We start from the raw sequence: 15,671 nt of genomic DNA on the forward strand, positions 1-15,671 counted from the left end.
AAGTCTGAATTATGGTATGGGGTAAACAGACCTGATGCACATGAGGAAGAGTATGAGAAGGAAAGGGAACTCAAAAGCTTTTCAGGGTGTTTCCTCCTGGAGCACATAGCCCATGGACATCAGGGCAAAAGGCCATGTCTGCGATCAACATGGTGGGGAAAGTACTTCCGCTCGCTGCTGACACTGCTTTGCAGGAAATATGAGTGTCCCATATCATCAGGGCTCCTTGACCTGGTACATCTATGGGTAAAGGACAGTAGCCTCTGTTTCTAGTTCCCTTGACATGACGCTAGTCCTGTCTATTTCTGATGCTTTCTTACTCCCTTCTGAAAATATCACACTTCATTATATGATTCTTCAAGTAATTTCCTTTGTGACAATCATGCTTACTTTTATTGAAATCACTCACCAAATGCAAAGTTTAGATGTGTAATTTATATTTTCTTATGGGCATATAACAAGCACATCATGTTGTTTAGTGTATTTTGTCAGTTATTAATTAATTTTGAGTGACTTTGTATTCTGCTGAATCCTTTGATCAAGTAGTCAAGGAATTTGATCAAAGAAAAAATAGAGACAAATTCTTGGTCAAAGGGATTGGGACAGCACAAAAATAACAAAAAAACCCATTTCATTTGTTCATATGTAGACACATCCTACAATAGAATAGTTCTGACTATTCTATCTGCTACAATAATTACCTAGAACCTCAGATCAAAACTGAAAGCTATTTTTGATAGTGACTATGAAAATACAGTGAAAAATATAGTCCCTTCCCAGGATAGATTAGAATTTAGCAAGCCAAAGTTCAAGGGGAATATATTATAGTTTTTCTGACTCTACCTGGTAGATCAGCACTAGCAATTTAATGAGTACTGTGACTTTTGTTCCAGTATCCCATCCAATTATATTGTACTACATCAAATCATTGTATTACGGTTTCCCTCTTGGAAATATTTTCCTTTGTGAAGCATTCATGAAGTTGAGCTTTCTTATTATTGCCAAGATTTCATGTTACAGCACAGAATGGTTCCTGTAAAATATATACTAATACGTGATGCTATTTTTATTTAACCCAGGTTTGTTGTTCATGGTTTGGAAACTGGAGAGCAGTATGTCTTCCGTGTGAAAGCTGTGAATGCTGTAGGATTCAGTGAAAACTCACAGGAGTCGGAGGCTATAACAGTACAGGCAGCCCTTAGTAAGTACGATTCTGTGCAACTCAGCTTCTTGTTTCTTGAATGAGTTACCTACTTTCAGCAATCAACTCCTTTGGTCTCATTTGCTGTAACAGTACATTTTGCAGCTATTTGGCGTATCTCCTTAATGAAGTTTATGCTCTGGCATGTGGCTGTCTATATAAAAGACAGTGTTAAAAAAAAAGAAAAGTTATTCATAATATCTGGTAGGAATATTGGGTCAGATTGACTATTATGACCAGGCTGCCTTCTGCTCCTTAGTTATAACAAAGAAACTGTAAATCTTGATTGAGTTTGACAAGTAGCCTCTGGGTGATTTGGAGTGGTGGAAATCAGGTTAGTGCAGAATCTGCTTAGTTTAGAAGAGTTTCAGGAAACTTCGTCACTGTGTGGCTGGACCAAACAGAAAATTCCCTTTGGCTGCTCCAGGTTGGAGCACAATCTACCTCCTCTGGTACCCTGCAAGCAAAATTTCAGTGTAAGAACAATGCATTGTGCAACCTTCAGTAGGAATGATACATGCTGAGTGGAGGGCTGGATAATTATTTAGAACAAAAAGTACACAGATCTGGGCTACTGTGGTCCAGTTTTCATTTCTGCACAGTTTCATTTTCATACTGAAAAATTTAAAATAGTACACCTTTTCCCCACCTGAATGGCCTCCACCTCTTGGAGAAGAAGACCAAAAGGCATACTTGTCAGAAATAATCCTCTAAAAGATCTATAATTCATAATGGCTATTAGAAGATAAATTTGGATGAGATGTTACTGATGAACTTACTCTATTTGATTTTTTTAGGACAAAGTGTGTCTCATATGGGTAGGTGGTGCACAAACACTTTCACATCTATCACCCCTATGTCGTAAATGCACTTGCACCTTTTATTTTGTCACTGTGTGTTTTGAAGATGAGGGTTGCATGGAGTATGTCACCAAGCACAGAGCACATGGATCTTACACAAACCTATAGGATGTGGATGGCTTTTATCCATTTTGGTAACCTTAACAGCAATTTAGCAGGACTATTTATAGGTGACTTGCATGGACAGAATCTTTCTGCAGTATTATTTTAAGGGAATTTATAGGAGTTTGCTATGATCATTCTTATTTACCAAGAAGTGGTAATAATTGCAAAGGCCATGTTTTATGGCCTCTGAGTATAACACCACATTTGAAAAAAAGAACAAAAGGCCAGTTCTGCTGATTACTATCTGTTTTCATGCTGATCACTAGTACAGCTACAAGATCAGGGACTGTATTAAGGGCCTCTGCTAACATATTCTCTTCTGAATGAGGTAAGTCACATTCTCTCAAGTTATACTGGTAATTCAGCTGAAAATATCAGATGAGCTGCTTTAGGGGCAGGAGCTTAGCCTGTACTGACTGCAGCACAACAGGGCCAAGAAAGGCGTATCTTTGGGCAAACTTTCATGCACGGATGGCAAATACAAAACAGCGCTTGGTAGACAGGGTGTTTGCTAGTAGTAGGGGTGTAAAAAGCTCAGGAAAACAAGTCATCTTCATCTCTAGGAAGATGCCTGGGTGACATTTCTGCTTCTGTTACAGATGGGAGTAAACTCATGAAGGTAAACTGATGAAGGAAATGTCTTTTCTACCTCAACATAGGTTGAGCTAGTGAAAGTCTAAATATTTTCTATTCCTTATAGGGCAGAAAGCACTCTCAGTCTGAAGTAGGCATATAATATGGGGATAGGAGAGGAAAACCATGAAGGCCATAGATCAGACAGGCATATGACTTAATTTCATTCAAGTTCATAGCCTTTTTTTTTTTCTTATTGGGTGATTCTTACTGAATTCCAAAAGTACTTCAGCAGCTTATTTGGTTCTTTGGTTCTTATTTGGTTCTTAGGAAAAGATCTTCTGATCCATTTCAATCTTTTGGCATAATGTTTGGTCTGGAGACACTTTTGTTTTCATTACCATTTCCATACCAAAGATCATCTATTCCTTCTTGCTATCTCCTGAGAGGGCAGCACATTAGGCAAATGTTTCAAAAGCTTCCATGTTTATGTTTGGAGATAAAATTAATGTTGATTAGCAGCTTTACAACTACTTCATTACTGATATGCAACTGATAGCAATATGCTGCAGAAAACAAAAGCAATACAAACAACGCTAAACAACAACTACACTGCAGTGTTTTAGACTCTGTCCTAACTCTCAGGATGCTTATTTCCTTATAGCTTGTCCATCATATCCTCATGGTATCACACTTCTGAACTGTGATGGTCATTCAATGACCCTTGGCTGGAAAGCACCAAAGTACAGTGGAGGTTCACCAATTCTTGGTTATTATATGGATAAACGGGAAGCTAACCATCAAAACTGGCATGAAGTCAATTCTTCCCTTATTACCCGGACGATTTATACGGTTGGTACTTTTTAATCATTATCTTTCTGGAGTTGACTTGTACTATTTCTTTGCTTTTGGCAGAGTTTTACTTTCTTGCAGAGAAGTTATTTAAATACTTACTACAACAAAACCAGGCCCTTCCATTGTGTATTTTGGAGTGCCACAAGCCTAGAAAATGGAGTAGAGAATCAGTGCCATCCCCTGCTATGAAATTCTAAGACCAATAAGGCCATTCAGATGAGGAAACTTTTGAGGAAAAAGTTGTGAAGCACATTTTTCACAAAGAACAAGATGAGCTGTAAAATGCTTCATGAACTATATTCATTAATGAGCACTACATGCATCACCACTGTAATAACATGCAGAGAAAGGATGGAAGCATTTAGCAGGACAGATGACCGTGCTGTCGTAGAACTGGAGACTTGTAAGTGAAATGGAGATGGGCTGAGAACAAATGTAACTGTCCCTGTTCTTACTCTCAAAATCTGCCTTCAGCTGGAAAGGGAAGTATATTAATAAACCTAGCATTATGCCTCATCGCCTCCTTTCCAGAGTACCAGAGCGATGATTTTAGTTTTGAAATAAATTACTTCTGGTTGCGCTTACAATGTATTCAATGTTTCTTAAAAGAGGAAAATTTTGATGTGAACTTCCATGAAGAAAGGTTAGGAAGATAGGATGTGGCAAGTAATTAATCAATCTGACGCTTATTAAATTAAGTTAAACAATCAGATTTTATTCCCAAATACTTCTTAAAATTATTTCTGCAAGTCAGCAACTTTCCTATAAACCTCAGGGCATAAGTAAGTCTTTAGCAGATATTTGATCCTAAAGTAGAAAATAATGCTGCAGATGAGCTCAGGAAGAAAGTTTCATGCACAGAAGGCAGCCGGCAATACTCAGGTGTATGTATGCTCGTGACTGAGTCTGTAACTGGCACCTCTGACATAGCAGATGGAGCATGGATATTGAGAAATAAAAAAGGGCAGGTAGGATAGGCATGAAAGGGCAATACTAAGCAATGCTTTCCAGATATTTTAATTTTTTAATGCATTTGTAAACAAATGAGTGATGTGAATTAAGGGAAACCATTCAGAGTTTAATTAATTGGATATTTAAGTCTCAGTCCTTCCAGTAACCGCCTGAAGGTGCATCTTAATACATTAGTTTGAATGACTAGAATCTGAAATACTGATGGGAAATAAAAGCAAGACAGCTTTTAGTAGCACAGAATATTTTATGACATACTGCAAGCAGAGAAGGCCCTGAGATATACAGTACAGCACCAGGAAATCACAAAAGGTTTAAACCTCTCTGATTAAATAATTCTATGGGAACCCCACAAATATTTTTTCCCTTAATAACCTGGGATTTCAAAACCATTTTTACAGGCTGAGCTGTTATTCTCTCTTGTGAATCACTACATAGCTCTCTATCTTCAGGAAACTCTGTCTAAATTGTATTAGTGCCTGACTTTTCCTAGCTTACATTGTTTGGTTTGGTCTTGTATTTGATGCTACCTGTGGTGGGTTGACCCTGGCTGGACGCCAGGTGCCCAGCAAAGCCGCTCTATCACTTCCCTCCTCAGCTGGACAGGGGAGAGTAAATATAATGAAAGGCTCGTGGGTCGAGATAAGGACAGGGAGAGATCACTCACCAGTTACCATCTGTCGTGGTTTAACCCCAGCCAGCAACGACACAGCCGCTCGCTCACTCCACCCCAGAGGGATGGGGAGAGAACTGGAAGAGTAAAAGTGAGAACACTTATGGGTTGAGATAAGAACAGTTTAATAATGGAAATAAAATATTATAATAACAACAACAACAATAATAATAATTTTAATGGAAAGGAAAATAACAAAAAGAGAGAGAAATAAAACTCAGGAAAAAAACAACTGATGCAACCGCTCACCACCCGCCAACCGATGCCCAGCCAGTCCCCGAGCAGCGATCGCAGCCCCCTGGACAACTGCCCCCAGCTTTATATACTGAGCATGACGTCATATGGTATGGAATAGCCCTTTGGCCAGTTTGGGTCAGCTGTGCTGGCTGTGCCCCCTCCCAGCTTCTTGTGCACCTGGCAGAGCATGGGAAGCTGAAAAATCCTTGATTTAGTATAAGCACTACTTAGCAACAGCCAAAACATCAGTGTGTTATCAACATTATTCTCATCCTAAATCCAAAACACAGCACTATGCCAGCTACTAGGAAGAAAATTAACTCTATCCCAGCCGAAACCAGGACACCATCACAGGCAAAACAGACTTGAATTGGGGAAATTAATTTAATTTATTACCAATGAAATCAGAGTAGGATAATGAGAAATAAAACCAAATCTTAAAAACACCTTCCACCCACCCCTCCCTTCTTCCCAGGCTGAACTTGACTCCTGATTTCTCTACCTCCTCCCCCTGAGTGGCACAGGGGGATGGGGAATAGGGGGTGCGGTCAGTTCATCACACATTGTCTCTGCCGCTCCTTCCTCCTCAGGGGGAGGACTCCTCACACTCTTCCCCTGCTCCAGCGTAGGGTCCCTCCCACAGGAGACAGTCCTCCATGAACTTCTCCAACATGAGTCCTTCCCACAGGCTACAGTTCTTCCCAAACTGCTCCAGCATGGGTTCCTTCCATGGGGTGCAGTCCTTCAGGAACAGACTGCTCCAGTGTGGGACCCTATGGGGTCACAAGTCCTGCCACCAAACCTGCTCCAGCGTGGGCTCCTCTCTCCACAGGTCCACAAGTCCTGCCAGGAGCCTGCTCCAGCACAGGCTTCCCATGGGGTCACAGCCTCCTTTGGGCATCCACCTGCTCTGGCGTGGGGTCCTCCACGGGCTGCAGGTGGATATCTGCTCCACCATTAACCTCCATATGCTGCAGGACAACAGTCTCCCTCACCATGGTCTTCACCACAGGCTGCAGGGGAATCTCTGCTCTGGCGCCTGGATCACCTCCTCCCCCTCCTTCTTCACTGGTGACCTTGGTGTCTGCAGAGTTTTTCCTCTCACCTATCCTCACTCCTCTCTCCAGCTGCTGTTGCACAGCAACTTTTCCCCCTTCTTAAATACGTTATCACAGAGGCACTACTACCATTGCTGATGGGCTCAGCCTTGGCCAGTGGCAGATCCGTCTTGGAGCCAGCTGGCATTGTCTCTTTTGGACATGGGGGAAGCTTCTAGCAGCTTCTCACAGAACCCACCCATGTAGCCCCCCCACTACCAAAACCTTGCTGCGCAAACCCAATACACGGGCCCATCATTTGTTATCATGCCATCATATGTGTTTACCATTAAAAAAATCACACCAAAATCCTTTTTTATCTCACATTTTCCCAGAGAATATATTTATAGTGTATTAATGAAAATCTAAAACTGTTCAGTATCCCCACTAGAAGTACGACTCTCAGCTGCCTCTTTCTCTTGAGACATATTAAATATAATTCTGGGAAAATTATGCAGAGGACTGAGGTGTAGAAGACTTGTTTATTGTATTTAGGTGGTTTGGAAGAGGAAGGATAGAAGAGGGCTGCTACGATTAGGCACTCAGGGTGTCAAGAAGCTCATGCCTTATAGCTTATCTACCTTGAACTCAAAATCTGAGATGGTGATGTAGTGATGGACTCATTAGATAAGTCAGGGTTCATTTACCAGGGACATTTGCAGAGGTATAGCATGGATTCTGGTCATCCCATTTCCAGTGCTTACTTCCTCACCTTGTAATGGTAGGTAATATTAAGAGAAAGATGCATACAAGCCAGAAAAAATTACAGAGAGAATCTTTCCCAGAGTTATATCACCACACTGCTGAACTAATTGGATTGGCTTTTTCTTTAGTTTCCTGTTGTTTTCCTTTCTTCCCTGGTCAGTCCACTATGACCTCTTGAGACCAAAACACCATTTGAACTCTTGCTTAAGTGAATGGCTTATGAATAGTCATTCATAAGCAATGCAAGAAGGTATTTCATGTTAGAACACTCACCCATAAGCATCTGCTAGTGGTCATTCATTGAGTGGGCTCCCTGGCCCTTTGCTCTAACCTTTTACAGCCTCTCATGCCAATATATTGAGAGTTGTTATTCCTAGGATGATGTGGCTGAAACACGGAAGTACAATGTAGATCTCTGCAGTGTGTTTGGTTTAAGAGTAAAATCTTCAAATTAGATCCTTCCAGTAATCCAGCCCAGCAGTAAGGCCTGATAATTAATTAACCAATGTCAGAATGCATATTTTTAGGTATTTAATTTATTAAAAGAATATAGGTCATGGCTTTTGATATATTGATTTGTTTTCTCAAAAAAGGTAGAGGATTTGACAGAAGGCTCCTTCTATGAATTCAAAGTTGCTGCTGCAAATCTGGTTGGAATAGGTCAACCTTCAGATCCCAGTGAGCATTTTAAGTGTAAAGCCTGGACTATGCCAGAACCTGGTAAGTCTATTAGTTCCTCATGAATTTCCATTCAGTATAAACTCCTTAAAACACAGTCAGTGCAATGTTCTAGCCAAACTCTGCTGGATGTCTTTTGGTTCATTTCTGCCATATTACCTGTTGAGATTGCCATTGCTTCCGAGATCTCCTGTTAAAAGCTACCTCCACATTCCCACTGATGACATTGAATGTCCTGGGAAGTGGGTGACCTCTACTTAGCTTGCTGAGTGCCTCCTTCTTTCACTGCCCACATCAGCTCAGAGCAGAAAGTCTTCAGCCTTTAGTCTGTTTTTATCTCTATGAGCTCTTCACCCCCAGCCCTACAAGCTCCACCTCACAGTCACCACCTATACAATACATAGGCATCCCTGCACCAAAATTGCAGTCTATTAAGAATATTCCTGGAGTTTCAGACTCCAAACCTATGGTTTTTGTTCATAAATAAGACACAACAGGGGACTGTTTCTCAACACAGAGGCAAGTAGCACAATGTAGCTCACACTTTACAGCTAAAGTCTCTCAGTCTCAACTAGTGTGCCCTTATTTATGTGTTTTCCCCAGATTGTACCCAGGTGTTACCTGAGAGATTATTATTAGTCACGTGTCAGAACAAATGTGCTAACAAACACACAGTAGGATTGACTGCGTGCTAGTACGCAAACCTGTGTTTACGTTGTCTGTAGTTTAGCAGTGTAGATGTAGCTAAAGACTGTTAATTGCCATACTAACTCTGTAAAATATGTTAAATAAGAAGTATTGTGAATTCAGGACCCCCAGCAAAAGAAAGTGAAACTTTAGTCTACCTCATGTGAGCACATAAATTTGTGCCTAAATGTTAGACATCTAGGGAATTGGGTAATGCTTGAGTTCCATAAATAACCTACAAAAGACTTTCTGAAGGCCCATCTGCTTATTTTATAACACCATCGCTCATACTGAGCAACACTTTTGCTGAAGCTATTTCTGATGTCTGGTACTGATTTGCCTAAACAAAGGGTGTCACAGTGTAGCCTATAATGAAAACACAGGAACCTACCACTTTAATATATTTCTACCTTCTTTTCCCCAAAATGCTGTAAAATACTGCTGTGTTGTTAAATTGAATTCTATTTATGACATTGAGCTTTGGTATGCAATTAAGGATCCATTCTAATACTTGTTTATGTCATCAGGAGCAGTCTGACACCTACACACATCTGTTTCATACCTGTTCATGCAGTTAACTGTTCATGCAGTTATTAACTGTTAACTGTTCATGCAGTACAATAACTGTTCATGCAGTTATTTTCTCAGTAAAGAAAAAAAAATCCAACCCCTAAATCTAGTTTTGTAAAACTATTGGAATTTTTAGTGATTTCAAAAAGGCATAATTAGCATAAGAAGGTAGGAAAATTTCAGTTTTCTTTTCTATGTTATATGTAAAAAGTAATTCTTGCCTGGAACAAGAAACAATTCAGTAAGATTGTGGACTGACTTACTAGGAAAGACTCTCAAATGTAATCTAATTCAACTGCTTGCCCCACACAGGATCAGCTATATCTATCTCATTGGCAGAGGCTTGTCTAATCCATCCTTAAAGACTTCTGCTCATGAAAAAGTCCAGGTTCTTTGGACAGGACCTATTCCTAATCTTACAATGCTTACAGTTTAAAAGTTTTTCTAATATACCTGAATCTTTCTTCCTGCAATTTAAGCCTGTTTGCTTCTTGTCCTGTCCACCAAGGACATGAAGAAGAGATTATTCTTTTCCCCTTGGCAACAGCTTTTCTATGTGTTTAAAGACTTTATCAGACCCCTAGCTTTCCCCTTAAATTGACAAAATCCAGTTCATGCAACCTTTCCCCATAGATCATGAATTCCCTATCTCTGAATAAACAATTTTTTTGCTGTTCTTTGAACTTTTTCTAGTTAGTTCATGTCTTTCTTGAATGGCAGCGCACAAACTGGAGACATTATTTCAAATAAAGTTTTTTCAATGCTGAGCAGAGAAATGGTAACTCCACACCTCCTACAATTATTTGCCTGCTTACAAATTCCTTTCTATTTGTCTTTTTTAAAACAATTACACTGTTATGCTAAGTTCCAAGTTTACTTATTTTTAATGCCCAGATTCTTTTCTGCAAAACTGCTTGTCAGAGAGTTGTTCTCCACGCTTTCTAGCTAAATTCTTCTAAGTTCATAAATCTTACCTTCTGGATTTAATGACATGGCAAAGCTGTCTATAACAAAATGTTTAATCTCCTGACCTTAACTCCTTTTGGGTGAATTACATTTTCTTATAATTTTGTAATATTTAGTATAAATGGATCATCAGTGGAACAATTATTTTCCTTAAAGAAAGGACCTGTGATTTATACTCTCTACAGTGTTTTCAAAACATCAGTGAAATTGCCTAGTGTGTAAACAAGTGAAGATTGTCCTTCATTTTAAATGATATATAAAGAAATAAAATAAAAGGCACTTTCAGGAAATGAAGAGAGTGAAATTTCCATTTTCATAATGAACAAACTGACCTTTCTACTCCTTGGCTAATTACATTGTTCTCATTATGAAACTAGTTGAACTAGAAACTAGAGAGCATTCTTAAGCATTCTTCCTGCTTAAAAACCACCACAAACAAACAATACCCTCATCCTTCCCAGATTGCCAAACCTGTTAAAATATTTCACAAGCCTTTTTTAGAATAAGTTTTTAAACAATGGCTTAGCAATAATGAAATGAAATAATCGAGATTTAAGACTGGGAGAAAGAGTCTGACCCTCTTCCCTGACTTACTAAAGATACCGAAGACTAATGTAATGTGACTGCAATATACTCCCAGTGTCAACAAAATATTCTTCCACCTTTTGATATGGAAGGGAGGTTTCCTTAGAAAGGCCAAAACCCCTTGCAGGATTTCCAGCATGAGTGATGGATTCCTTGCCCAGAGCCCATAATTATTTCATCCTTCTGCAGAACTGTAGTCTTAGGTATCTCTGTGAGCCTCTGTGAGTTAGCAATGATAGCTAATGAATTATTTGACATGACTTAAATAAAATGAAATATCTGTGGTCTCAGAATCCTCAGAATAGAACATACTTCATTACACATTTTCTTCTACTGTCTAGATTTCTAGCAGGTGCATCCGCCAGTGGAATTTTAATTATCTGTGGATATATAGACATTTAGGTTAGGATTTTTAAAAAGCCCTGAGAGAAGGCTTTAGGTTCCTTTAAAACTGCAGTCATTCCATGAGAAATCTAGTATTTATCCTCATAAGGTCTGCAACAGGTACTTATATATTTATTTTCTGAACTGTGCTTATCCACTATGGAGAAACACTTTTCTACTGTTTTTTGCTGTATATTTGCTGAATATCATCCTTTACAAATGTTATGTTCATTCATCACTGGTTAACATCATATAGGCTGGAATGGCAATCAGGTTTATTTCTAAGGTTTTTCTATTCTTCTTTATTTTAAATGGTGAGACATGTTGTAGGGAAAAGTAATATCTTGAATTAGGCCAAACTGACAACACTAAGAAAATCCCTAAGTCTCAGGTACTTTCACACTTCTTTACTCTAAATTTAAAGCACAAGAAGCAAGCTTCCAGCTACGTTATTTGGCTGAATATCAGTGTTCTGTCATGGGTGTTTTCACTGCGGTAGGAAACTTTTTTGTGCTTTTATAGTCTGCTAGTATACTAGTAGTGCTCTAGTAGTCTACTAGATTGTGCTTTTATAGTCTACCAGTATAAATAAATATCAAGTAATAGTAAAAAATAAATGCTACAAGTTAAACTGAATGGCACTAGAGCAGTTAAGTGAAGGAGAAGGAAAGTATAGTGGGGAGAATATAACCTGATAGCTGCAAAGGTATGAACTCTCACTTATTCATAGAGCATCAGGTTGTTTTTGGTTTAAATAGTTCTCCTAACAGATATCTTCTTGAGAACTTCTTCTTGGCTATTGTTATCCACCTCACAATGAAAAATTCTTCTGTCAAGGAATGAGAAGCCTGATCCAAAGTCCACTGGTTCCAGTGGGTTTTGGATGAGTCTGAAGGATCATGGTTCATGTATACCAACAAAAAATAAAAATCTGATGCTAAATTATGAACCTGAATCAGGCTCAGTGAAGCAACTTTTATGTGGGGCTGGTGAATAGACAAGAAACCTCTGTAACTTGTTGGAAAATTTTAAACTGCATGGATTTTCCACATGAATAACTTTCCCTTCAAATGGAGTTCCTGAGATCTGGCTAAGAATGTATGCTTCAGAATACTAAAGTCACTCACTGCATAAAGCAGGTATTGCTGTATACAGCCATGAGGGGAAAATGACCTAAATACCACATATCTCAGGTTTATTGTAAAGCATGAGATTTTTGAAAGCAAACACAACCAAAATTAAAGTGGTGCATTTCAGCCTCTACAGGGCCAGTTTGCAAAACTTTATTATATTGAAGTGAACTTCCAATATTTGAAATATTTTAGGTCCTGCCTATGATCTCACAATTTGTGAAGTTAGGAATACATCACTGGTTCTTCTGTGGAAAGCTCCTGTGTATGAAGGCAAAAGCCCTATTACTGGGTATTTAGTGGACTATAAGGAAGTAGATACAGAAGACTGGATCACTGCTAATGAAAAACCTACTTCAAAGCGCTATTTTAAGGTAACATTTTCATTAGTTAGTGTTAACTCAAAACTGAGTTATAAAAACATCTGATTGAGTACAACAAAGATGTGTATTTGAACTTGGGCTTCTGCTAACATCTTCATTTAAGTAAACAAAAGAGTTTAGGTTGTTTTTTAAATTGGCTTTGCTCTTTATCTTGTTCAAGGTCACTGATTTACTTGAGGGTCATACCTACGTTTTCAAAGTTCGTGCAGTGAATGATGCTGGGGTAGGCAAGTCATCTGAGATATCTGAACCAGTGCTTGTCGAGGCACGGCCAGGTAATGAACTGTTTTATGTCCTCTGCTTCTAAAATACTGAAATATTTAGAAGTGAATTTAATCAATCTGATCTGATATTGTAGCACAGGTAAGTATTTCAAGAGTTAAGAAGCTCTTAGCCTTAAAACTTAAGGAAAAAATCATGTGGATACAGAGGCACTGTCAAGACTTTTTGCTTTACTTACTGCAGGAAATATTTGATAATCACTTATTTTAGTTTTTATTCTCATAAACAAAGGTGCTTCTTGCTGTGAGTGAAAAGAAGTATGACAACACATTTATTAAAGCTTCAGGAGTGACAATAAAATTAATTTACTTAAACTGTTCATATCTTCTCATATTCAGTTTCAATTTTCTCAATAAGCATTTATTATTTTTAGTATTCTTTTTGTGTAGAGTAAGAATCTTGCTAGTATGTGATGCTGAGTCAGCATATGACATAAACATGCTTCAAGATCTGCAAATAAGATCAGTATCTGTTAGTGAAGATGAGCAAAATTTGCATGGGCTTTAGTAATTTCTGAATTGCAGCTTGAAAGAAAAATGTAGCCTTGACATTTGAGTTGATTCCTATTTTGCAGGAACAAAAGAAATCTTTTCAGGTGTGGATGATGAGGGTAATATTTACCTGGCTTTTGAGTGCAAAGAAGCTACAGATGCATCTCATTTTGCGTGGGGTAAATCTTATGAGGAGATTGATGATTCTGATAAGTTTAAGATTGAAACAGAAGGAAATCAGTAAGTCATGCCAGTCTATCAAATTATTAGAAGTTTGTCCTGTTAAATAACATGCGAAACCCTGCTAATTATATCCTTATTTATTCATGATTTTAGTTCTAAACTGTACTTCAAAAATCCTGATAAATCAGATTTGGGAACTTATTCTATCTCAGTTAGTGACACGGATGGAGTTTCATCCAGCTTCGTTATGGATGATGAAGGTAAGGTCCTTACCATCTCAAGTCTTTCTTCATTTTGTCACTTCAACTGCACTAAAAATTGTCCACAAAAAAAAAGAACCCCACAACTCACATTCTTTCCTATGCATTAAGGAAAAACAAAAAAAGACCACAGAACGGGCTTTGTGTGATTACTTATTTTTCTGATTATTGCAATAATGAAAGTTGGGATAACTTAAGGCAATATTTTCTTTAAAATAAAGTTAAAGAATATGCCCAATTAGAATTGTTTTCTTTATGCTGGGACTATAATACTGTTTGCAAATATCTGTTACACTTTCTGTTAAATGTCTGAAAATGTTGCTTTTTTCACTGTTTTGTGAATCTCTTTCTCTAGTATGTCACTTTTGCTGTGCTTTGACTTTATAGCCTTTCACATCTTTTATAATAATTGGTGCTCTGTTAGCTGTAAAGCTACCATCAGATCTCTGCTTACCAAGGACCCTAATATAGAGACAGACCTTGAGGCTCTAGACATAGTTTCATATAACTGAGATGCAGAGAATTAGTGAGAAGAATGTGAGAAAAAGGATGTTGCTTCAACAAGATCTAAATACATTGGGTTAAATTATCCTTTGGTTTAAATTTAGATTAGTTTTGTTTTATTTCATTGCAGCTATTTTGTTTCATTGGAGTTGCAATGAATTTGCTTCAGTCTGACTTTGGTTTACCATTGAGAGGTGCTGAGGCGAAAGGCAAAAGGGGGGACTTCGCTATTTTTAAATAGCACAAAAATTACTTTGGTGCTTTCCCAGTCCACATGCTGTAATTGCTATGCCCAGTTCCCTAAGCATGAAAATCCCTCTACTTATCTTCTAAGTAATTTGTGGAGAGGAGATGAGACTGAGTGTGAGTCTGACAGTAAGCAGAACTTTTATCACAGTGTGAACCATGTCAAACCTCCCATTCAAAGTAGGTGCTGAGAAGAAATCCATGTGCAGCCAGAAAAAATATGGTTCTCCAGGACATGAACCATTTTTGTGGACTTAGTCATTACCAATATCTGCTTCTTCTAGGGAAGCTAAACTTGTAATATTTTTAATTTTCAAATGAATACTGTAGGAAAAGACAGATATGGATTTGATCATGAGAACTTCCCTTTGGCTTTAGTTTTGAAGCATGACTCTGAAACCTGTCTGTAGGTCTTGTCACCGTCAGTCCTACCTTTTAAGTTTTTTTTGTATAAGAGCACTGAAGGTGTTTCTCATCCCACACTTAGCCCATGTCTTCCCTGGTCATATCTGTCACTCAAAATTACACTTTTATTTGCACTGCATCCCTGCACAAGTGTCAGATTTTGTATCTTAGCACTGAAAACCATTATTTCACTGCCCACTTACTTCCTCAAATGCTATAAATTCTCCTGTAGTTTTGCTAAATCCTCGACCATGTCATAAATCCTTGCTAATTTCCTCTGGTCTTTACATTATCTGTAAATTTGGAATTGGCAGTAATGTTCATCTTCCAAATCTTTATTAGTAATGAATATGATAAATAAGGTTAGTATGAAAATCTAACAAAGTGATTTCTAGACTCTCATGCAACCTTCATGAGGATTTAGTGCATTAAATAGAACTTTCTGTACCTTTTCAGACTAACCTGCGCTCAATCTTGTTTCCTGCCACAGTAAAACAAGCTGTTCAGGTACAGTGTCAGAAAGGAAGTCAGCAGATAAAAGAACCTCATACACTGCTTAGAAACTATTGTCTCCCATCTTTCATTTAAAACCCATAGAGAGTTTAAAACAGGTTTCGTCCCTTGTTTAGATTTTTTTGCTTA

The 15,671-nt window shown here is 38.3% G+C and overlaps 1 protein-coding gene across 4 annotated transcripts in view; it reads left to right on the plus strand.

Annotated features, from left to right (window-relative positions):
* The window catches only part of MYOM2 (myomesin 2), an 82,895-nt gene that overhangs the window by 41,945 nt on the left and 25,279 nt on the right, over positions 1 to 15,671 (plus strand). For all 4 annotated transcript variants that reach the window (XM_075498042.1, XM_075498044.1, XM_075498041.1 and 1 more), the window contains 7 exons: positions 1,080 to 1,201; positions 3,404 to 3,591; positions 7,869 to 7,995; positions 12,471 to 12,649; positions 12,819 to 12,933; positions 13,515 to 13,671; positions 13,768 to 13,874. In XM_075498042.1, coding sequence (XP_075354157.1) covers positions 1,080 to 1,201; positions 3,404 to 3,591; positions 7,869 to 7,995; positions 12,471 to 12,649; positions 12,819 to 12,933; positions 13,515 to 13,671; positions 13,768 to 13,874 — 995 coding nt within the window. The remainder of the gene's footprint in view (positions 1 to 1,079; positions 1,202 to 3,403; positions 3,592 to 7,868; positions 7,996 to 12,470; positions 12,650 to 12,818; positions 12,934 to 13,514; positions 13,672 to 13,767; positions 13,875 to 15,671) is intronic.

Source organism: Mycteria americana, chromosome 3 (genome assembly GCF_035582795.1).
Source record: "Mycteria americana isolate JAX WOST 10 ecotype Jacksonville Zoo and Gardens chromosome 3, USCA_MyAme_1.0, whole genome shotgun sequence".
Classification (NCBI taxonomy): domain Eukaryota; kingdom Metazoa; phylum Chordata; class Aves; order Ciconiiformes; family Ciconiidae; genus Mycteria; species Mycteria americana.